The 25,243-nt window shown below is 44.9% G+C and overlaps 1 protein-coding gene across 6 annotated transcripts in view; it reads left to right on the top strand.

Annotated features, from left to right (window-relative positions):
- The first annotated feature begins 1,017 nt into the window (after nucleotides 1–1,017).
- Nucleotides 1,018–25,243, top strand: part of DRP2 (dystrophin related protein 2) — a 56,151-nt gene continuing 31,925 nt past the window's right edge. For 2 of the 6 annotated variants that reach the window (XM_079962405.1, XM_079962403.1), the window contains exons 1-4: nucleotides 1,018–1,729; nucleotides 6,554–6,700; nucleotides 22,850–22,983; nucleotides 23,664–23,820. In XM_079962405.1, coding sequence (XP_079818531.1) covers nucleotides 6,593–6,700; nucleotides 22,850–22,983; nucleotides 23,664–23,820 — 399 coding nt within the window. In that variant the 5' untranslated portion in view covers nucleotides 1,018–1,729; nucleotides 6,554–6,592. Of the gene's footprint in view, nucleotides 1,730–6,553; nucleotides 6,701–11,148; nucleotides 11,272–22,849; nucleotides 22,984–23,663; nucleotides 23,821–25,243 lie in introns of those variants that run through there. The other 4 variants (XM_079962407.1, XM_079962404.1, XM_079962408.1 and 1 more) reach the window with 4 other exon arrangements.

Raw genomic sequence — 25,243 nt, 5'->3', positions numbered from 1 at the left:
CTACCAACGGGGTTTCTCAAAAATAAGTCATGCCAGACAAATTCATTTCTTTCAAGGTGGTGTCTGGGTTGACAGCAGGTTGTGAGTTCTGCCACTTTTTTTCCTAGAATAAAGCACTGTCTTTACCCAGTTTTTCAGCCATTAGACAATCCATGGCCTTTTAAAAACGAGAGGACTGTTACTATGATTTTTTTCTGTGTCTGTTCTATTGCTTTTATTATTATGCTACATAAATTATGTTCCTAATATTGTACACCGCCCTGGGATCTTCAGATAAAAGGTGGTATATAAATTGAATTCTTATTCTCGTTATTTAGGCCATTCTTTCAACCTCGGGGTGGGGGATTATAAGTTGTTGGAGACTGAAGGATACTGTTCCAGCTGTGGCATGGTTGGTAGGGCAGTTCTTTTTGGCTGTGCCTATATGAGTTCTATGTTTTGCTTTTGAAACTACAGTTTCTTACATACTGTATTGCAGAATGCAAACAGGTATAAATTTGTTTTCCAGAACACCAGTATTGTGTATTGCATAACATATTCGGCCTGCTGTCATGGAATTAAAAGCAGCACATTCAGGGAAGAGGGCAAGCAGCTGTTTCCATGTTACTTATTTTACATACAGCAATTACTTTTTTTTATCCTGATATGTAAAGCCATCTGCATGCTAAAATTTATACTATTCACCTGAGTCTTGATTGGATCAATTTTTGTATACACTTTCAGATAAATAAAAATTTGGAGGGGAGGGAAATCTATTTTTATTTAAGAAGTGTGTTTGTGCCATTGCAAGTAGTATCCTAGAGGCATTCCTTGTATAAGTGCAAGAGAAGATAGAATGCCTCTTCTCATAGGATGCCTGCCTTCTTATTCATAAAAATTTTAGATTAAAAATCATCAGATGTTGCCAGATCAAGTGTGAGTATCTTTCTGGCTGATCTCTAGGAAGCAAACTCTATGGTGCATTTTCTGTATTCTAGCCAATGAGTGCAAAGAGTCTGGGAGTCTAGCATATGGCTAGAAAGGGCCACAGGCTGTCCTCCCCGTGCCTTAGCTCCTTTCACCACAACGTTTCTGGCGAGGTACCCGAAAGTTGCCAACTTCTTCCCGTTGCCGGGGCTCCTGTGCACAGCTGCCAGGTGCTGAAGCATTTCCTAGCCCCCAGGCTCAAGTGACAACGACGGTTTAGAGGCAGGGAGAGATCGAGAGATCATCACCTGTTGGATTTCACCGTCTCCGTATGTTAAAGACACAGGGGACCTCTTCGAACCAGCAGCTAACGTCTGCATTAGTGGCAATGGAGCGCCTCGTTTCCTAATAACGCAAAGGGAGCCCAGCCAGTCTCCCAGTCGAGGGAGCGGACAACCTCCAGAGTCAGGCAGGGGGCCGATCCCGACGCTGGGGATCGGTCCCTCCTCCTTGCCGGGGTTTTCTCGCTTGCTGCCCACCCCCTTCTCTCTTCCCCATCCTTTTCTCCTCTCCTGGTCCAGCAACAGCGTTTTCGCTTTCACAGCTGCTGCTGCTGCTGCTGTTGCCGCCGCCGCCAACAGCAAGCCTCAGTGATCCGCTGTCTCTCCTCCTCCTCCCCCCGCCCCCCGCCGATCTATTGGAGATGGGATCGCCTCCCAAACCTTAGCATGCTTCTTCGACACGGGGGGAACCGACACCTCATTTGCTGAGCCAGCCACCGGCAGCTCCATCTCCCCACTGACCACCCCAGAAGAAAAACAAGGTAGGCCTACCACCGATTATTTGCAGAAGGCAATAAAAAATTATCAAGGTTGAGTCAGCCTTACAAATGCACCCCCTCCCCGCGACACCCACACACACCATCCCCATAATTGCTCTCTCTTTATCGCGCTGTGTCCTCAGCAATTGAGGAGGGGAGGGGCCTCTCACCTTGGAATTCGCCTCGTCCGTCCCCCGGTCCCCCTCCCCCCGGCGTCCGAAGAACCCTTTCCATTTCCATTTAACCCTCTTTTAAGAATTTCCTCCTAGATGAGCGACAGCTTTACGCTGGTTCTTTCCCTTCCCGATTCTGACACATTCCAGAGGACTAGCCGAATGATTCTGTTAGAGGAAAATGAGACCTGTTCTGTGTTTTGACGACTCCCTTCTTTGTTTTCTGCCCGCAGATGCTGTTGAACAGTATCCATCCCTCTCTCTTCTCCCCCTCTCCTCGCAAATCTCCCGAGAGAGAGAAGCTCTAATAAAAAAAAATCATTGTCTTGGTAAGGAGAGGTGGAGGGTTGATGATGGTTCTGGTGGTAGAATGAAGGCCTTAACTTTGCTTAACATCTTGAGATACAAACAAAGAGATTGTGGGAAGTTATGGCAGGCAACACCCTGGGTGATCAGTGTTTCCCCACCTCTATGATAACAGATACACATGAGAGCCTCTGGAACCTAACGGTGTGCCTAACAGCTTCTGAGCTTTATGTGGTCATCGGTTACCTACCCAAAGTTGGCAATCAAATAAGAGAAGTTATGGGGAAAGTCAGGAGTGGACCCTTTGACCCAAAGCAGAGGAACATTGCTAATTAAATTAAGGCAAAGAATTGGAGAAAGATCGTAAATGCAAGGTTTAAAGCCCCACTCATACTTTACCAGTTAAAACAATGAAATTGGTCTAAGTACTAATAAGTGCGCCCATCAAACTGGCAGATCCCTGTGTTTAACAGTCAAACATGACCATCTGACCTCCATTAATGTTCGGCAATTATGGGGCTTTCAAAGCGTTCGTTGTTCCTTTTTTTAATAGCCATTACTCTTGTTCATTGCAATTAAAAAATGGGGGGGGGGAATAATCAGTGGATGTTAAGTTTGTTGTGATTCTGTCATGGATGCTTTAAGCTGAGATTCCTGCACTGCAAGGGGTTGGACTAGATGAACCTTGGGGTCCCTTCAAACTCTACAGTTCTATGAATCTATTATTCCTTTTTAATTCCCCCATAACATGTGCACATGAAGCAGTCATCATTTATTTATTTTTATGCAAAGGGATTTGTGAGTTTGACATACATCCTTACTATTAGGGAAGCATATTTAATTGTTTTGTAACAGTGCATAAAACAGGTAAAACTGACCAGAGATTAGGTGGGGGGGGGATGCATAAGAGCTGATAAATAGGGAGGACTCTATTGTTCAAGATGTCAAGAATGGCAGAACTTCAAGCAGGAAATAGAAACTTTTTGACAGAAAGGGTGGGTGGAGTACAACGGATTTTTAAAAAGTGGAAGAGAAGAATTTGTCAGATAAGTCTGGCTGCGAGTTTTAGGAATCTAACAAAACGAGTGCAAGTGTATTGCGGCATAAGCATTTGCCCCACATAGCAGCAAGCCCACTTCATTGGATGGGAAATGTGCTGGACTCAAAGTTCCATCAGCCCAGCCAGCATGACCAATGTTCACGGATGATAGGAGTTGTAGTTCAGCAACACTTGACGGTCACAGTCCCCCCCCCTCCCTTGCATTATACTTGGCCTGTCTTCTGACAGCTGAAGATGTTTCTCCTCCCATCCACTGCTACGAATTTTGACCAGATATTGTCCACACCCTTCAAAAGTTACCCTTACCACTAAGGTCTAGAAACTTGTCTGTTCCCAGAATTCTCTGGGGCAGGTCTTCTGCTTTAAATGTATGTGGTGTGAACACTGCCTTGGATATGCTAGTTAGGCAGGTCAGAGCAAATGACCTCTAAAGGGTTGCAGTTTTGGGAGGTCTTATTTCCATTTGGATTTGCTGTGGGCTGTGGAACTGAAGGTTTATCTGGGGTGAACCCGACTGAAAATCTTGTATTCAAAAGTGAAGTAAGGACAGCTGGGTCATCATGTGACCTCGTGGTTAGAGCCTCCAAACAGTACACAAAGGGAAAACTGGTTCATTTGAACAAGGTTAGTTCCACATGAAGCGTTTTCTCTGCAAATAACATTATTAATTTTATGCAGTTATTGCAGAGGAAACCAGATGATATCGCTGCCAAACCATTGCATGTCTGTAGGGGGGCATGGCCCTCCCATCTGTTTCATTATCCAGTTTGCAGTCTCTTTTCTGACATCTGATGGAGGTTTAGTAACAAGTCCAACCTATCCAGGAAAGCCTTGCAAAGCCTTATGGAGGCTTGTCTCTGCTTCTGGCCTAACGATAACAAAAACAATAGTAATATCATTATTGTTATTACTATTGCACTTATTATTTGTTGATTTAACAAAAAGCAACCCAAAGAAATCTACAAAATAGTAGAAAGATTAATTGTTTTGTTTGTTTTTAAAGTCCATTTGTTGCCCTTGAATAATATATTTTCATGGCATAATTACAAGCCTACTCACCCTTTTCGTACAGTGGCATTGCAGGACAGAGGAGGCTTCACTGGCGCCCCAATGAGAGAATTGAAACTGGCTGTGCCCTTCCTGATAGGTGAAGGGGGCATAAGCCCTCTTCCTATCAGGAACTGGATCCTAGCCTGCACCCTGCTTTGGCAAATGAGGATGCAGGCCAGGACTTGGGCTGTGCCAGGAGTGGAGCCAATGGAACTGAGGGTGGGCTTCCCTCGGTTCCACCCCTTGCCCATTTAAGCAGGCTACACCTGGGGCATTGCTTGTTTGTTCCTGCTCCGGGTTTTCCCGCACACCCACCCTCGGTTTAAGCCAATAGTCAATGACTTTGTTGTGGCTATGGTGGTCGCCCTCCTTCGAGGGGCCAGGTAGGAATTTGCCTACTGGGCTAATTGGCACTGACCTGATGGTTTTGCCTATCTCACAGCAATCGTCAGGACTGGTTGGGCATTGGGGCAATCCTTTGTTTTGGACAGACGGGAGGTTGTAGTCTCTGCCTGCCCCTCCAAACGTTGGGTATCCTGTTAAAGAGATCCAGGGGGAGCGGCCATGTAAGTCTTAGGAACCCCCTCTTGGATTGACCACACATCAGTTTTGGCGGGCGGGCCGGAAGTATCTAGATTGCCCCATGTCCAAGCCAAACCTCTTTCATCTGTATTCACTAAAGTTGTGGCCTGTTTTGACCAAAAACCAGTCTCATTGGTCTCTTATTATACAAATGGGGGTATGGAAAGTCCGATGCCTGGTCCTGCAAGACATAATTAGTCTTCCCACACACAGTCAGGCCCTTTTAATTAATTGTTTCCTAATGTGGAATGAATTAATATTTAATAAGAAAATGTTTTGATGGTTAGGGCTGTTAGTAGGAAACAGCTAACAAAAAGCTTCTTTAGCTGAGAGCTACCAGGAAATGATTAACTAAAGGGCCAGTAGCTGGGAGAAGTGGAACTACTGCTGAATGGGACTTCTGAGTAAACATATTCTAGGACCTTGCCTATGAGAACAACCCAAACTCAATCCCTGCATGAAGAGGGGACTTAGATTTTTTGATGTTCCATTATCTATATATTCTCAACATAAATGCAGTTATAGCAGCGAGATACCCAAGGCAACTCCATAATAAAAGCCCAGAGCAGAAGTATGTCAGATGTCTTCTCTGCCTCCATAATAGACTAGTGGCTCCTTTCATAGCAATAGGCATAGCTTGAACGGTGAGGAACAAAAACCTGAGTTGAAGAGGCATTCAGGTTTTCAAAGCTGTAAGAGCAAGGGTTTTTTGAACAAAGCTCTACATTTCAGGAAAGGAACCCCTGTAACTCCAGAGCTTACTCAATGACAAACCCATGAGTGTGACATTGGGATGGAGTTCTGTACGCAAGTCTCCTAAAATGGTGCAGAACTATTAGGAGAACTTCTAGCAGGTCCCTTACAGGGCTAAGAAAATGCCCTGCTCTTCACTGAGCAAAATCAGGGCACTGTGATTGACAAGGGTTCTTTTTATACATCCATCCATGGGCGGTTGTTCTGCAGCTCTGCACTTGGAGATGACAAGTGCACAGCCTTACAAAAAAAATAAGCAAAAATGGCAAGAGCATCACTGGATAATGATAGCAGTGGGGAGATAGTTATAGAACCAATGGTGGTGTAGTGGTTAGAGCATTGTTCTCAAAGGGTGTGGTGCACCACACTGGTGCGGCAGGAGAGAATGGCAATTGTAGCTGGAAGATAACAACAATCAAGGAAACATTTAGACATTTCAGTGTAGTATCAAAATATTTATTATTATTAATTAAAAATTGTGGTGTGGCATGAGCAAATTTTTATTCTGAAAGTGTGTCAAGTGTGGAAAAAAGTTTCAGAAGCACTGGGTTAAAGTGTCGGACTAAGATCTGGGAGACCTGGGTTCAAATCTCCCCCCCCCCCAACACATAGTTCACTTGGTAGCCTGAGGTCTGTCACTATTTCCCAGCCTAAAATACCCCCACAGAACGATTTAGAAAGTGATCAGTAAATCAGTTATGATAATACTGGTGATGATGATAATCCAACATTGCAGATTCTGCATTTAGCAGAGGGGTTGGACCTGATTACATCTGAGTGCCCTTCCAACTCTCTAAAAGCCCATAAGAATCTAAGAAGAGTCTTGCTGGATCAGGTCAGTGGCTCATGCAGAGTCCATGAAGTGATCAAGTAATTCCTGCTCACTCCCTTTTCCATTTCTAGTGTTCCAAAGCAGATATGCCCTCATGAGCGTCTGTTCTAATGCAGCCAATGGTCATGCAGGGATGCTCTTTCACCCTCCCCAGATGTCATGAGTGGCATGCCACAGGCCAATCTCGTCGCAACAGCACCTCCCATGCACAGTCTCAGGTAAGAACTCCCGATATTTATTGGTTCCTGGGCTCTTTAGGGTGGGTCGGGGTGTCTTTGTTTATATGTGATATATTTTATAAACTGTTTCTGCAAAAGCTTATAACTAAAAAAAAAAGTGATAGAAAAGATACAGTGAAAGAAAACAACAGCTCAACACATTTGAGCAGCTGGGGAAACCCAGTCAGATGGGCGGCATATAAATATATTAATATTATTACTATTATGGGGAGAAGCAGGGGGCTAATGAGGGGGCGTGGCCTGCAGGGAGTACCAAGGGCCAAATAGGGGCATTTGGAGGGCTCAGGTATTAAATTCCCCACTTTTGTCCTAGCTGTTGTCTCATTGCAGATGGCTCTTCCTCCATGAATTCGCCTGATTCCCCTTTTTAAAGCGATCTATTCTAGTAGTCTTCCCTATGTCCTGTGGCAGCAAGTTGGACACATTAATTAAATATTAGTTGTGTGTTGTGGTTCTGGCATGTGAGAAGGGCATTTCCATCCCAAGGAACAAAAACTGTGGGGCTTGTGTGTGAGAGTGATAATGGATAAATGAATTAGGGGCAAAGAGAGGTGCACTTTTACTTTGGCCACACTCATCTTTGGCCCCACCCATTTCCAGCTTTAGCCCCACCCACTTCTGTCTTGTAGCTCCCAGCCACTTTCCATCCAAGGAATGCAGCCCTCAAACAAAAATGTTGTCTGTCCCTGTTTTGCGACCATAGAAACCAGGTGTGGGGAACTTTTAGACCTCTAATGACCAGGGATGATGGCCATAAATCCTGGAAGACCTGCTCCCTGTGAGATAACCAGCCTCATATAACCAAGTCTATTTAATGCATGAAGGTGTTAATACCTTAGAATTAGCTGTACCACAAGTCTTAGCTCACCTTGGGAGGGACTATGTAATCAAGACTTTGTTCCTCCTCAACCCATGTCTTAGCTGGTTGCTGAAGCTCAGACTGCATGGCTCTTACAAGCCACTCTTGAGTTCCTATCACAATAATTTAGGAACTTTCACCACTGCAATTAAGCCAAGCTTACGGCCTGTTCAACTTTATCTGAATGCTATATGGAAAAGCACATGAATCGGATCTTTGGAGAGTTGTACGTAAATTCTTTTAAACTTACCAACGTGTGTGTTTTTCTATGTTGGGGGAAGAGGGAAACTTTGGGTGGAACTTAGAAGGACCTATTTTAAAGGTCTAACAGCCTATATTTCCACACTTTAATTTGCAGCATGTTTTGTGATTTCAAATCTCTACTGGGGTTCTGTCACCAAAAAAATACTTGCCCAAAACTTGTATCTTGGCATCCAGGAAATTATTTTCTCTATGTTTATTTTTTTCTTGCAACCAACATTCCCTGCCTTGCTGGCCTTTTCCCACCTGGCCTGGGAGGGTGGGGCCCTGACTCCAGCTGTAAAAGGGTGGGGCCCTGACTCCAGCTGTAAAAACTGAGGCTGCTGAACAGACTCTTGGGCTATTTAGAAATTTTTGTTGGGGCTTTTCGTTGTCGTTATCAACATAAAATTTCAGTACCTTCATATTTAGATCTTACGATTTATGTGGAAATTATTTATTGTTTATTTCTATTTAAGTTACATTTGCAATTATGTTACATATGCAGTTATGCACTATTTTCCATAGTGAAAACTATGCCTTGAGCATGCTTTTCACTATGGAAAGGCAGCATACAAATTAAATGATGTTGTTGAGGATGATGATGGGAGTTGTAGTTCAACAACATTTGCAGGGCCAGAGGTTCCCGATACCAACAAAGAACATGGCTTCTGCAATGGCTTCAAGACAAACTTCGGCCCTGCAAACATCTCACTGTAGAAATTTTAAAAGCTGTGAGGTGGGGCGGGGAGAGAGGGAAAGGCAGAGGTGGTGGACAGGCATGCAAGAGTGCAGGAGGTCATCTGGTGGAAAGAAGCAGGGGGCAGAGACAAAGAGAAAGAGGGAGCTTTTTATCATGTGCCCGTAGGTGGGACCAAGCATGGAAACATTAGCTTATGGGGGGAAAGTCTGTGGGAGACCATTAGTGACAGGAACGGAATCCTCTTGGCCAAAACAAAGACATTCTTCCTCTTGCTTTGGTGCTGAAGGGGGTGGTGAATCCCAGGAATTTTCAGTATTCCCTGCGGGGAACCTGGGCTGCTTCCAGACAACCTGTTTATTGAGCATTCTTTGTTATTTGTTTCCACAGAGTTTGCAGGCAGGTTTGACAACAGTCCCCTGTTTACTGAGCATTCGTTCTGATTTGTTTGCGTCAGGGGTTACATGACATGGCATCAAGCAGTCAGAGTTTCTCCAGACGGGTGTCCTCCTCCTCCTCCTCCTCCTTGCGAAACATGTATCCTAAAACATGTCATTGACACATTGATAGTGCATTAATGCAGTATTTATACTGGATTATCCATACATCACTCCGCTTCATTAATTGCGCTATGATTGCTTCTCAATGCTACTGGAAGGGCACCCTTACGCTATAGCACAACAGAAGTGGGACAAAAACCAAACAAACCTAGAAGATTTATTCAGCGTTCACTATGATTTGCTTGCAGACAGTTTATGTGAGGGATAGGTTCTGATCAGTTTTTATTGAGTATTTGATTTGTTTGCAGAGTGGTTATATGACACGGGTGGCAGGTGGTCTAAACAACTGAGTCTCTTGGGCTTGCCGATCAGAAGGTCAGTGGTTCAAATCTATGCGATGAGGTGAGCTCCCATTGCTCTGTCCCAGCACCTGCCATCCTAGCAGTTCAAAAGCACACCAGTGGAAGTAGATAAATAGATATAGCCATGGTGGGAAGGTAAACAGCATTTCCGTGTGCTCTTGTTTCCGTCACGGTGTTCCGTTGCACCAGAAGCGGTTTAGTCATGCTGGCCACATGACCCGGAAAGCTGTCTGTGGACAAACGCTGGCTCCCTTAGCCTGAAAGCGAGATGAGCGCTGCACCCCATAGTTGCCTTTGACCGAACTTAATCGTCCAGGGGTCCTTTACCTCTACCTTTTTATGGAATTGAGCACTCATCCTGATTTGCTTGTGGGGTACTTATACATCTTCCTGTTAGTCATTTGTTCATGTCACACTTTTCAGTGCATTTCCCCATCACTTTCCAAACCAGAAAAAGTCCAGCACTTTCTCTCTTTTTGAAAAGTGGATCTCTTGTGCTAGGGCAACAGCTCTTTAATCCACTTAAAACACACACACCTAAAGTTCTGGTAGACACTGGGGGAGGAAGAGGAGTGCAGGGGGAGCGCACCACCCCTGGCAGCGTGATCCCCAGGGTGCCATCACGGCTGCCCCCCTGCCCAGGACCCGTGCCAGCCCCACCCCTCCTGCTTTCTGTCCCCTGGGGCTGGAGCATGAAGCTCTGCCACTGCTGGTAGATGATCAAATTCCTCCTGCAAAATCCTGACAGTCCAGAGGAACCCTTGTGATATGAAAAATTGCAGGATTTCATCAGGAAGCTACAGAACATGCACTGGTTGGAAATGAAGCAATATGTCCTTACAGGAACTGTTGCAGACACGAACAGTTTAGAAAGCGCAACCATCTACAACTGCCCCAATAACATTATGACATCATTAATGCATAATAAAAAGGACATCTTCCCTCCCCTTCCCCCTCCCCACCCCATCCTGATTATCCTACACATTTTCCTGCCAATTCCTTTATTGCAAAAAGGATAACGATTTAATGTGGTGGGTTATGTGAAATTATTATGCAAGTGTGAAACAAATCAATGTTGATTGTGAAGCCTGGATTTGCTGGTATGTGATTGAATCCCACCTGGAAATAGGGACAGTCAAGAAGCATGTTTGGTCTGTAAGGAAGACTGACAGCCAGGGAAGGCCTGGTCCCAGCCCTCCACTCTCCAAAGAGGGATCTTTCCTCCCCACCGGTTTCACAGCAGTTCCCATCAGACAACAGACTCCATGGCATTGGTGGCTGGTGTCCATTTGAACTGGTGGGGCAGAAGGCAAGGATACCAACAACGGGTAGAGACAAGAGACAGTGAAACGCAGATCCTACAAGTCTAATTTTGCCCCCCATCCTCCCTACTGAGTTCTACAAGGGTAAGCATTGAGGCCAAGGAGGAAGAATCTGACAGGCATGGCCAACACCGGGTCATCCATATAGCAAGGTGACTATTCTCTTTCGACCCTTTTACTGCAGTTGAGTGTGACTGTCACAAGTCTACTCTGGGAGGGCAGGACGTTGCCCGTGACATTCAGCCTTCCTCTCACGCAGGCAGCTGCTTCCACCCCAGCCAGAGAATCAAGTGGTTTGGAGGGTGTTGGAATTCCATATGGACAAAGCTGCAATTCACAGCCTGAACGGTGGCTGTTGCTGCCACCCCCCTGCAAGATTCCTAGGGGGTCAGCAAAGAGACGGTAGCAAACAACTCCTTCCTGCACCTCCCTCCCTTTCCTGCCTGCTTTCCCCGTTCCCTCCTTTATCTCCCTTTTGGATGGCTTTGGTAGGGGTGGCAGTCGACAACACATGCTCTCCCATGGAGCTACCAAGGAGACCCTCTGGGGATCCTCGCGTCTGCCCAGGTAAGGAAGAGCTGTCTGCAAAGGCAGAGTGCTGGCATGGATCTAAAAATAAAGCAGTTCACATGCATCTGGGCAGAGTGGGAGTGAATTAGCCAGCCTTATATCCCTGCAGTAGAGAGCAGCTGGAGTTTTGATGCTGAGCTGGAGACAACTGATTCCCCCATCCCAGAAGATTTTGTTTCAGGTTCGGGATGTCTAACTCTGTGTCTGTGTGTGGACAGGTGTATTTCACATTTCGGCTCTTGGTGTGTTGTGAACTTCTCTTGCAAGCTTTGCATGCTTGGGCTGTCTTTCGGCTCCACGTGGCAGCAGATTTTGGACCCTGTGGAGTTGTCTTCTGCTGTGACTCTATTGCAAGCTGCTGCTCTAAAAGAACCCCAGATTCCCCTGGGGTTTCCATTCCTGGACTTAGGGTTTCCAACTTGAAACATTCTTCCTGGCTGACAGAGCAAGGCTAACCTACTTTAGCACTGTGAGAATCGGCGCATTAAAAGGCACCATCTTCCCAGTGTGAAGGCATCGTGAGATGCAGCAGCTGTGGCATGAATGATTTATAATGCTCATCTTTTAGAGTTTCCTTTGCACTGTTTTTTTTTGGGGGGGGTGCATGGGCTCCTGCTGTACTTGTAGTGTGCTCCCTAGCACAGGTGCATAATTTTGCACTCTTTCAGAATTGATGCTTCCCAGAAAGTTTAACTGGGTATTGCAGATTTGCAAAGTTTTCCAGCTGAAATGAGATTCTGTTTAGCACAGCTCTTTTTTTTTAAGAAGAGCAATCAAAATATTAAAGGGTTTCTTCAGTAAAACCTTTTAAGACTCAAAATATTAAGAACTAGTTTGCCAGATGCGATGCTTAACACTTGAATTTCTTCCATATAATTCCTAAGCCATCCTGTGGATTTATTAAAACAAGGGGACACTGTAATTATGCATGGATTTTTGCAAGCAAATCTGTGTTAAAAGAGATTTTCCTGGGGAATTCACCCAGCCGCACACCAGGTTTTTTTTTTCCGTTTCTGCTCTAACAGACCATGGAATATTGCTGCTGAGTAGTCTTTGCCCTCCCCAACAACAATGCTCCCTTAGGGTGCCCTTCTGCTGAGAGCATTATGATGCTTGAGTATGCTATTCCTGGAGCCCTTGGGGTTGATGCCTTCTAATGGAAGGCAGTAAATGCTACATCGCTTTGGAGGACTAATGGCTAATTAGTCAGAGAGAGAAACTATGGCCAGCACAAATAAAGTCACAGTGGTGTTTTTCTTTAGTGAAAATGTCAGCAGTGGGTTGCAAAAAGTGGAAACTTCTGTGTGTGTGGTGTGTGTGTGTGTGTGTGTGTGTGTGTGTGTGTGTTGGTTGTTGGTTGTTGGATGCCAAGATCCATCTAGACCAGGGCTGGAGAACCTGTAACCCTCAGACTGTTGTTGGACTCCCAGCTTCCATCATCCCTGACCATTGGCAAAGCTGGCTGGACCTGACTGGAGCTGGTAGCCTCACAGCTCCCTGCTTCCAGCAAAACTTGGCCAAGTGCCACTGGGAAGCTCACAAGCAGCTCTTGATGGGGCGAAAAAACCATGTCCCTGAAATCCACATCTCCATTATCTATCTTTAAGGTATGCAGTCTATATACTTGGAGGCTCCATTTTGTTGTGGAAATGAAGAAGAGCAAGGCCAAGGGGTCCTTGTTTTCTTCCACAGTCCACGGTGGCCAGCCAACCAGCCAGATGTTTTATTGAGGCCCATCATCAGAATGATGATGCATTCATCATTCTAGGGACGCAGGTGGCGCTGTGGGTTAAAGCCTCAGCGCCTAGGGCTTGCCGATCGAAAGGTCGGCGGTTCGAATCCCTGCAGCGGGGTGCGCTCCCGCTGCTCGGTCCCAGCGCCTGCCAACCTAGCAGTTCGAAAGCACCTCCGGGTGCAAGTAGATAAATAGGGACCGCTTACCAGCGGGAAGGTAAACGGCGTTTCCGTGTGCGGCTCTGGCTCTGGCTCTGGCTCTGGCCAGAGCAGCGATGTCACGCTGGCCACGTGACCCGGAAGTGTCTCCAGACAGCGCTGGCCCCTGGCCTCTTGAGTGAGATGGGCACACAACCCCAGAGTCTGTCAAGACTGGCCCGTACGGGCAGGGGTACCTTTACCTTTACCTTTATCATCAGAATATGAAGGCAACAGCCTGCCCCTATATGGGCTGAACCCTAACCTTCCCCTTGACATGCTAGTTTTCTATGTGCAGGGAAGTGACATATCTAGGTGGTAGAGCACTTCTGCATTGCATGCAGAAGGTCCTAGGTCCACTGTCTGGCACCTTACAGATGTTTCGGACTACAGCTTCTATCGTCCCCCAGCCAGCACAGTGTGCTTGAGCCTGTTGTTTCCCTGAATGGAGTGTTATGTATGTGTGTTTATAGAAACTTCTGATTTTTGCATGGCTGGTAATATATAACCTGGTGCACATAGATAAGAGTTTCAATACTCTGCCCACTTTCGCCTCTGGAATCTTCCCCACTAGGGCATGTGACCCTCGGGCTGAAAATGGTTCCCACCTCTGGTGTTAAGTAATCAGGGGGAAGTACACCAACAATAGGAAAGAGGCAGGACCACTAAGATGCAATTCTAATTTAAATAAGTCAGTCTCAAAGCATGTGGGTTTCTCCATCAAGGAAATTTGTTCCGCAGCAGTGAGCTTAACAGATAATGTCACCTGCAATCCAGTTCACCATTTTCTGGGGAGTAACACAGTGGGACTTCTATCTAAGTACAGTGGTACCTCGGGTTACATACGCTTCAGGTTACAGACTCTGCTAACCCAGAAATAGTACCTCGGGTTAAGAACTTAGCTTCAGGATGAGAACAGAAATCGTGCTCCGGCGGCGCAGCAGCAGTGGGAGGCCCCATTAGCTAAAGTGGTGCTTCAGATTAAGAACAGTTTCAGGTTTAGAATGGAGCTCTGGAACGAATTAAAGTACTTAACCCGAGGTACCACTGTAAACATTATTCCACAGTGAGACCTGTACACACCTTCCTGGGAGTAAACTCTGTTGGACTTGGTGGGACTTTCTTGTGCGTTTGCTTTGAACTTTATATGCAAAGTTTATTGGCTTTTAATAAAAGCTCAAAGAAGGAAAAAGATAACCTATTAGCAACACATGTCAACTCACAATACCATTTTGCAAAACCAGGCATAAGGGCTTGCATGCATAAGACAGTTCCTCTGCAGGTGGTATATTGGAGGGAGGTAGTAGCAATAGTAGCAGCAGCAGCAACAGTAGAAGTATTACTGTTCTACTATACATTTGGAAAATTGTTTGTCCAGTATGCATTTGGACACCTCTTAAGATAACACATTCGAATTTTGCATGACGGTTCCTGAGATCAAGTAGCAGGTTTTCATCTATGTTTGGATGCAACTGAATTTCCATACTGCACCTCATGTTTGGTTTCTTAGAATTCCCAATAGCAACAGATCTGAGGCTTCTAGTTATTTAATAAATCTAGTCAATTGATGTCTGTATCCCGCCTATCCTCCAAGGAACTTGGGTGGTGAATGTATGTTTTCTCCTTTTCATCCTAATGACAAATATGCAAGGTAGGTTAAAGTTGAGAAATAGAGACTGGACCAAGGTCACCCTACTGTGTGGCTGAGGAGGGATTTGAAACCAGCCCTCCAGATGTTCCAAGCCTTGGTGGGAAGGCTTGTGGTGTTGATTCAGTGGCATAAGAGGCAAACATCATGACAAGACATTGTAGGAGGGTACGATGTAGACTTGAGGAGAGGGACTGGAACCATGGAGAAGAATAGGGATGGGCAAATATTCTTCATTTTTCCACTCTTTAGCTCCCCACATTTCTACATCAGCATGACTTTTTTTTTTAAGTCCCTTTCAACCTAAGAATACACACATTTCTGTTTGCACTTGTGCCTTCAGACACATTTTTCATGTTATTTTCTCTTACTTCTTTTGTACACATAACTTGGCTTGCAGAACTGTATCACAAAGTTTGGAGAAATGCAGATTTCAAAGGATGGCTGCATTCCAGTCCACTTATCATCATTATCATTACATTTATATTCCTCCCAGAGGGCAGTATTGTTTCAGAAAGTGCAATATTCCCATTTTAATGCGAACAGAAATGAATCTCTCCTCCCTCCCTTGCTGGCATCATGAGCAGATGGGAAGATGCTTTAGGGCTTGCATCTCACCCTCGGGCCAGTGTTTCCCCAAGCCTGACCCAGTGATTCCTGGCCTTTAAGCTAACTGCTCAATACCTCCCCCTATAAATACTTCAGATAAATAGTTGGCCAAAATAGCCCACAGCAGGCTATGCATTTATTGGGCATTTACTTTTTACATGAGAAGCTAAGATAGCCAGGTTTCAAGGTCTGATATACAATTCCTGGATTATAGCCAGTGGTGTAGCATGGGTGGGTGGCGCTGTGGTCTAAACCACTGAGCCTCTTGGGCTTGTCAATCAGAAGGTTGGCGGTTCGAATCCCTGTGATGGGGTCAACTCCTGTTGCTCTGTCCCAGCTCTTCCCAAATTAGCAGTTTGAAAGCACGCCAGTGCAAGTAGACAAATAGGTATCTCTGCGGTGGGAAGGTAAACAGTGTTTTCATGCGCTCTGGTTTCTGTCACAGTGTCCTGTTGTGCCAGAAGTGGTTTAGTCAGACTGGCCACATGAATTGGAAAGCTGTCTGTGGACAAACACCGGCTCCCTCGGCTTGAAAGCGAGATGAGCACTACAACCCCATATTTGCCTTTGAATGGACTTAACAGTCCAGGGGTCCTTTACCCTTTTTTAACCTTTTTATGGGTGAGCCATAGGGGCAATTGCCTGGGCGCAAAATTCTTAGGGGCACAACATTCCAAAAATAATTTTTTTAAAATAGCTCACCCTCCCGCTCACACAGAATATCTTCCATTGATCATGAAGGAAGGACCGAGGAGTGAATTTGAGTGATGGCCTGTTGCTAGGGTGCCCTCTGCATGAGCTTTAGAAAGATACCCGCTCCTGAACAACAACAACAACCTCCCCGCTCACCGCTGTGCTTGACACTCATGGGGTGCCACTGCTGCCACTTGGGTAGGTCATCGAGCTATTGCCCCTTTGTTCCAGCCAGTCAGAGGCATACTTTCCTTGCCCCGGGCTCTGGCAACCCATGCTACCCCACTGATTATAACTTCCTTCTCAGGGACACTAGACAGATGGAAGTAATGAGGAGCCAGAAGCAAAGGGACAGTCTGCCCCCCCCAAAAAAAAAAAACTCTTGCCACACTAAAATCTGTAATCTAATAAAACTTACTGTTTGGTTAAATTGCTAGGAGAGGCATGTATGTGCAGTCCTGTTGGGTTTGGCTTCATCTCCTTTGCCCATCAGGCTCTATCCCATACCTGTCCAATATGATGAGAGTCTGCCCCTGGAGCAATTACTGCAACCTCCTACCCCACTAGGCTAAGGTTACCAGATGTCCCTGTTTCCCAGGGACAGTCCCCAGATTTACAAATCAGTCCCCATACAAAATCCATTGAAGTTGAAAAGTGTCCCTGGATTCATTGAAAAAAATCTGGTAACCTTACACTAGGCACTACTGGACTCCATGCCTGTTCTAACAAAAGCTACCTCTGAGTTGCCAGTTTCTACTCTGTCTGTAAACTCAGGACATCTAACAATCCTAAGCAGAGCCCAAGAATTACCTTTCTGCTTTTATGTGAAGCTTTCCATACTCTTATTATGCTAATTACTTTGTGTTTATCAGTTTTTATTAATCTATGACTATGATCAATTAATCATGTCACTCCAGCTGTACTGAATAACCAGGCTGTGGTTATTCTGCATCAAGAGTAATGCATTATATACAAATTCAGAAACACTTCAGAGTTGCTTTATATTTTTCAGGGCTGCGCCCAAGACTCCCAATTCATGGGATGAGTACTGGGAACCTATAATCCAAAATCATTACAAACAGCAGCCCCATCATCAATGGGGAGACCCTTGATTCTGTTGCTGCCTTAGTGTATTGATGATTGATGCGTCACTTTGTGTTTTGTTTTATGTTTTCTTGGTGTGTGTTTTTTCTTCCTGATGTTAAGTTTGATGGTTTATATTTTAATGGTTGAGTCACTCTTGCTTTTATGTTTTTTAAGCCACCTTCAGCACCTCCGCAAGAGCTCAAGGACTGCAATTCTCATTGCACATGTCAGGAATTATCCAAGATGCTGCTCCATGCAATGTCGCAGAGGATGCTGGTTGTTCTTTTAATTGCAGATTTATACTGGTTTTTGCAAGGAAGGGCCATAACTCAGTAGAAGGGCATCTGCTTTGTATGCAGAAGGTCACAGGTTCAATCCCTGGCATGTACAGATGCAAGGCTGGAAGAGACACTCATCTGAAACCCTGGACAGTCACTGCCAGTCAGTTTGGACAATACTGAGCTACATGGATCAATGAGTCTGATTTGGCATAAGGCAATTTCCTATACTCCCAGGAGATCAAGGTGATCTACTCTGTTCCCAAATAAAGCCCTTAATTCTTCCTCGCAACAACCCCTGTGAAGTGTGTTAAGCCAAGAGACATAGGTGACAACTTCCTGGGACCCTGGGTGCCCGAGTACCTGAAAAAACCCCATTTTGGTGCCAGGGCCATGCACGCTGGGTTTGAATGTGAGTCTCCCAGTCCGGACACTTGCTGACTCAAATCTCAGTTTGTGTGCAGCTTCATCGGCCCACCTTTAAGCACTTATTGACCCTGAGCAACTGTGTGTGTTGTTTGTGCAGGATTTTGTCCTGGACTTGATTTTACTACTGGAAATGTACATATTGTGTTGGCAGCACAATGTCTTTTACCTGGGAGGCCAGATTAGTGGCTTAATTCTATTTAGCTTTCCCACAGAGAAGGAAATTAATCTTAAGTGGTTTATGGGGTGAGGGGCGGAAAGGAAAATGCAATGGAGGAAAAAGATTGAACAGCAAATTGATAACTGCAATCAAAATACTAATAGCAGTAGTACAAATCTAGGAAACTCAAACAGATGGCACCCACAGTTGTCGTTTTAAATAGCAGATATATATATAGCATTAGCTATTTCCAGTCCTTAAATAGCCAAAACAGCATCACCCCATATACAGAACATCAGCAGGTTTGGGTTTGTAAGTGCACAAAAATAATTGGCAAATAAAATCCTAAGAGGGAGATCCGTCCAAGAAAAACTGAGAATGCCCAGTGGGCTTGGAAGGCTGACCATTAAGGGTGGGAATGAAAACTGGAGGGGGATAGGATTTTGTAGAGTGAATGGAACGCTGAACAAGGAACACTCTACACTGCAGCATTTTGTTGCAGAACTCATTCGGGTGTTACTATTTCTGATGTTCAGGCTTTCCATGTGGCTGTTTGTATAGCTAAAATAGTGTGTGCACATGCAGGCATAAATGCATCCATGCATCCATGCACACACAAACACACAGGCACACACACGCACACACACGCATCTCAGCAGGCTTAGACTTGGGGATCACCAAGTTTTACAGAAGTACAAAAAAATGGGAGGAATCCAAGAGTGGAACCTAAAAAACAGCTCAGTGAGAGTTTAGAGTGGTTACAGAATCCTAATGGGTTGTTTGGAATGAGGGGGTGGATTGGCGTATCCTGAACAGGAGCAATTCACACTGCAACATTTCGTTGCTGCTTCTATGTGTTACACATTAAATGTTAACTGGTGACCATTTATAAAGAGGTAAAAAGGGACTCTGGCAGGTCTTCATCACCAAAGTCACCAACATCATTTGGATGCTCATGCAACCAATAGCAGATTGGATATGCATGATGACTATTAATTCACTGCTTTAAGTTTTATTTATTATAACACTTTTGGATTTTTGAATCATTGCAAAGAAAAACAACACCAATGTGTTGTTGTACCTGTACATCTCTGCTGTTCCAGTTTGCACTGGACACATATCAAAAGAAACAGAATGCTTTTATATGTGCTTGAGACCTTGATCATACCATTTTGCTCAGTCATGAAATACATATTTTGGGTATCAAAAATAATCCATATGTCGGAAAGACATCTAGTTAAGAAAACATATTTTGGAGGTATTTTTAAGGAAACATATGAAGTCTTTTTATAGTTTCATTTGAAGAAGGATGGAAGAGTCATGCCACTTGTGGGAGTGATTCATTATTTTGTATTTGTTATTGCTATCCAGAATCCTTGCTCTCTTAAAATAGAACAAGCGTATCTGTTCTCTTTTTAAATGTCAGAAGTATGCTCCATTTTTTCCTTTGCCTCAGTTTCAGATGCTTCAGTAGTCTTACTCATTTACTTACTTAGTTAAAAGCATTTCTAAAGCCCTCAGTATTTTTAAAAAAATATCTAAGCAGTGTGCACTTTGTACAACAGGAAAACATCCACTGAAACAACAATACAACCCTAATTAACAGGGAGCTGAGTCAACACCCCACAACCAGATCAGGATGAATGCGCAATAAAGACCAGGTATAAACTAACCTCCGCATAAGCTTCGTGCAAGCAAATCAGGATGAAAACTGATTAAATGGGCTATCTGGAGGGGTCCTATGCAGTGCTTTTTATGGGGGTATGAGGGGGTATAAAGGTAAAGGGACCCCTGACCATTGGGTCCAGTCGTAGCTGACTCTGGGGTTGCAGCGCTCATCTTGCTTTACTGGCAGAGGGAGCCGGCGTACAGCTTCTGGGTCATGTGGCCAGCATGACTAAGTCACTTCTGGCGAACCAGAGCAGCACACGGAAACACCGTTTACCTTCCCACCGGAGCGGTACCTATTTATCTACTTGCACTTTGACGTGCTTTCGAACTGCTAGGTTGGCAGGAGCAGGGACTAAGCAACGGGAGCTCCCCCCATCATGGGGAGTCGAACTGCTGACCTTCTAATCAGCAAGTCCTAGGCTCTGTGGTTTAACCCACAGCGCCACCCGTGTCCCTGTATGTGGGGGTATGCATACCCCTAAACATTTTGTGAATCTAAGTTTGACCTCATTGAGGAGCAGTATATCAATATGAGTAGGAAAATGAGAGTACCCCTAAACATTTTTTTAGAGGGAAAAAAAGCACTGGTCCTGTGTATTGATTAAAATGCCACCAAACAGAAAGCCAACTTCTGAGTTTTCTTAACTCTTCTTCAGGCTGGAAGTTAAACAAAATGGGGGTGGGGGTGGGGAGAGGAAGGGAAAAGTCTGGCCATGATGTCTGAGCTCCAAAGTCCTGCACTATGTAAGTCTTTTAAGATGGCACAGGGCTAGACTCTTATGTGGCTTTTATAATGTAATTGAGTGCAGTGTAACTACTACTACTACTGTTGTTGTTGTTGTTGTTGTTGTTGTTGTTGTTGTCTGGAAACAGGACCAGGACTCAGAGGAGTGAGTTTTCACCCTTGTCCCTGCCAGTTGAAATGCACCCGCCTGATGCCTCTTGTTCAGAATAAATGGAAAGCTCTCACTGATGACACTGGGAGATAGCAAATGTTATGGGCCCCGTTCCCATTGCCCAGTTCAGGTGTGGGGAACCTTTTTGACACTATGGACCAGATCCTTATCTGGCTCCATCCCTGCAGGTCAACAGGATCAGATGGGCATCACCAATCAGATTGGATATCAGATTGGATATCACCAGCCACACGATGCTGTGATATCCTGCCTACCTGCCCAAATCCCTTATACTGTACAGTGGTTCCCAAGCAGGCTTTGGCTCTCCTTCCAATCAGCAGAAGCTTGCTTTCCCTTGCCCCAATACACTGTTAGGGGTACATTTTAATGCTCCTGATATGCTATTGTGTGAGGAGCCAGGTTGCCATGGTTTGTGGGCCAAATTTGAACCCCTGGCGGTTCAAGTTCAACCAGCAAACCAGAGGTTCCCCAACTTTGGCATAGTTGGTTGGAGGAGGGCATTTTACCATCGGAAGTTAAAAAGTGTAGGGAAAATTTTCTGTTAGATTGTGGACTGTCATTGTACTGCTAATGTAGGGATGTTCTCTATCTGTGGTTGCTTAAATTCTTGCAAGGAATGTTGTATTGTGCAGAGCTTGGTCCAATCTAGTAAAGTATTTCTTGCATCCTAAATAAATTTGTATGCTTAGAATCACTTAAGCCCAATAGCTATGCCTTATGTATTAAGAGATCCAGGCTATGCTTTCCTGTCATGAAAAGACAATTGGTATACAGTGGTACCTTGGGTTACAATACGCTTCAGGTTACATACGCTTCAGGTTACAGACTCCGCTAACCCAGAAATAGTACCTCGGGTTAAGAACTTTACCTCATGATGAGAACAGAAATCGTGCAGCAGCGGCACAGCCCTCCAGAACAAATTAAGTTCTTAACCCGAGGTACCACTGTACAACCAAGATTCTAGTCCATATTTTTTTAAAAAAAAGTTAGACCTCATAAGACAAGTCAAAAACCATCCTTGTGATGCAGGAGGAGGAACAGAGCAAAAGCAGCAGTTTGTTAGTGACCAGCCCAGCCAAGTTCTGCCCTCTAGTGGTTCCTTATGAGAAAGCCAGCTGTGATTTTATGGCACCACTCATGCCCAAGAGGGAGGTATCAGGAGGCTAGAGAGGGAACTCCAGAGTTTACAGAAATACACACTCAGACAAAAATTAAAAAATTCCTTCCAGTAGCACTTTAGAGACCAACTAAGTTTGTTATTTGTATGAGCTTTTGTGTGCATGCACACTTCTTCGGATACACTGAAACAGAAGTCACCAGACCCTTATATATAGTGAGAGGGTGGGAAGGGGTATTATTCAAAAGGGTGGTGGGAATGGGTGATTGGCAGATTTACCACACCTATCAGCCAATTCTTGGAAGTGTAGTTTGTTACAGGTATTGGGAGTTGTTAAGCAACCCCCTATTCCCCCCAAAAAGCTACATGTTCCTTGAAAAAAGGGATGGATAGTTAAATTACTCTGGGCATTGTAGCTCTGTCAGGGGGATAGGTAGTCACCTAACAAACTCTCAGTACACTTAACAAACTACAGCTCCCGGGATTCTTTGGGGGAAGCTATGACTATTTCAAGTTGTATCATAGTGATTGGATCTGGTGCATGTTTACTGTTACCATCTTCTCCTTCCCTAACTAATATGTACTGATTGAAAAACTCCAACTATCGCTGATAAATAAGAATCGAACATCCATGCATACTCATGACAGCAAGTGCTGTCACACTATTTTTTTTTGGTTGTGAGCTTTTAAAAATTGCTTAATGAAATTGGTTAATGAAGCAAAAACAAAACAAAGATGATTCCCCCCCCCCTTTTTCTCTTGTTTTTCATGATACTGTACATACAAAAGAAAAGCGGTTGAGTAACTAAAAATCAGGTGGTTAATAAACTAAAATGCCTTTTATAAAGCAGCACCCAGTATTAATCATAGATTTTTAGAACACTTCCTATGCATCCCTTCCCACACAATTGTTCCCCAACAAGGAAAGAAGAGGAGCAATAGGATAAAAATTTACTGCGCTCCCTTGTCATGTGGGTACCAAGTGCTTTTTCTCCTCATTTGATAATAGAGTTTCCTGCTTTCTGTGTTTATGCTCAGGTTAAAACACCCCAAGATGGTGCTGCACCAGCCTGTGTGAGCCAAAAGCCTCTGAATGGTGCCATTGGGCCACAGATGCCTCTTGAGATGAATCTCTGCTGGAATGAGATTAAAAAGAAATCGCACAGCCTTCGGTGAGATGCTGGGAGATGCGTGGCAAAGTGCCTTGTTTTCCTTTGGCTTACAGAAGCCAGTCTGACAGATACTGAAGCCAAAGTTGAAATCCCCATGGGTGAGAATAGACAGTGCAGGGATGGGAAACAGTTGTGGCTCTGGTCTGGACCCTGCGAACCAGCTTTGGCAAGCAGATGGGGCATCCTACCTGTCAATCACACAGTGTCGCTTTGATGTCACACAACTGGCAGACAGGTTGTGCTGCCCACCTGTCAAAAATCTGTTGGACGCTTAGGAACCGCTGTGCAAAGGGTGTTGCTAGCCCTATGCTTGGTGCTTGCAAAATGCAGGTTTTTTTCTCCCTGTCCCACATTAGCTGAAGGGGAGAGGAAGAAAGAAGCTGCATTTTGCAAGCACTGGCTGTGTGAGGGAGAATTATCTCTCACGGCCAATGTGGGGCGGGGGGAGAAGTGGGAGGTAACGAAGCCATTTATCTCAAGCCATAGCCATAGTGATGTCAGTTGACATCACTTGTGACATCAGCCAATGGACAAGGGAAGGGTTTAATTCTGAGTATCCAAAACACATACTTCTGAGATGGTTTCATTTGTCACCCTCTCAGCATTCTGCTTCAAATACTTCGCTTCCCATCTCTGTGGTCTCATTCTTTTTTGCCTGCTTCCCACCTTCATTTCCTCAGGGCTCGCTTGGAAGCCTTCTCAGACCACAGCAGCAAGCTGCAGATTCCCTTGCAGGAGATCATAGACTGGCTCGGCCAAAAAGATGAGGAACTCTCCGCCCAGCTGCCGCTCCGTGGGGATGTCCTCTTGGTTCAGCAGGAGAAGGAGAGGCATGCGGTAAGTGTCCCAGAGGGCGTAGCATGGCATTAAAGGGGGGGGGTGAGAATAAAGCTGCTAATGGTTATTAGGCACAATGTCTGTGAACTACCTCTATCAGGATAAGAGGAAATAATATGCCTCTGAAGTGGGCATCCCATGAGCATCTGTTGGGCTGCCGGACTAGATGGGCCTTTGGTCTGATCCAGAGGGACTCTTATTATGCTGCTGGGCTACAGCCCATCATCCCAGACGCACGGTAGCCATGCTGGCTGGGGCGGCTGCAGTGAGGGCCCTATACCTTAAAAGGCCCTCAAGTTGCCTTCTGCAAATTAAACCAACCTGCAAAAAAACACACACTCCACAACCAGGGGCTCACCATGGAAAAGACCCTGTTTCCATGCACCATCCACCTAATTTTATTTGAAGGAGTATATTGAAAGGCTGTCTCCTCCAAGTCTAATTAAAAGATAGATAACCCCAAGAAGTGAGAGCAGGGGGCTTCAATTGCAAGGGCCTTGTCTGCTATGGTGAGGTGGACTTTAGTTCTCTTTTATAATATTCCTCTCTAAATATGCATCTGTACATGTAAATTATCGTATGTAGATCCATTTTGTCCTCTCTTTTTGGCAATGGTTAAGCAGACACCTTATCTGTGGCAGAGCTTTGGAAATACATAAGTATAGCTGTCAACCTTCCCTTTACTTGTGGGAATTCCCCTTATTCCAGCGCCATTTCCCGCTGCTTCCTGCTGCTATCCCAGATTGTTAGATATCCCATAGAGTAATTATCACTCAGAGACTCTACGATGTCGAATTACAACAAGAAGACGCCCTACTCCCGGAGACGTATAGATGTTTAAAAGCTTGGTCTAATTTTGCAGCTGCCCCTTACTTAACTAACATCACTAACGAAGCTTATAGATGGGCTTTCTCCAGAGCCCGCTTTGAGACAATGCCCTCAGCAGTGCTGTTCGGCAAATTTACGCGGGTACCAATGCATGCGCGTCTCTGCCCCTGTATGTCTAATAAGGTAGAATCTGTCACTCACATCCTTCTATTTTGCGAATTCTATAGTGAAGAACGAGTTCAACTTATTTTGCCGCTTTTAGCAAAATTTATACCCCTTCAACATTATTTGGAATCCTCCCCCGAAATTCTACGAAAATACCTTCTGGAAGATTCCTCAAGCTCAATATCATATGAGGTGGCCAAATTTTGCACTTTAGCAATCAGGAAGCGTAAATCTCTTTTGTTGAATGGCACACTGCGAAGTTCCCTTGTGTAATTTTTTTTCTTTTCTTGATGCTGTTGTTGATTTCCTTTTGTTTGATCTTGTGGTGTTCTGTGTCGCTGGCTTTTGCCGCAATAAAACTTGACTTGACTTGATATCCCATAGACTGTCCCCGAGACAGGTGATGCTGCTGATCCCTTATTTTCGAGGC

Source organism: Podarcis cretensis, assembly GCF_951804945.1.
Source record: "Podarcis cretensis genome assembly, chromosome: Z".
Taxonomy (NCBI): Eukaryota; Metazoa; Chordata; class Lepidosauria; order Squamata; family Lacertidae; genus Podarcis; species Podarcis cretensis.
Note: the sequence above shows the minus strand (reverse complement) of the source record. Positions and strands in the feature narration are given on the sequence as shown.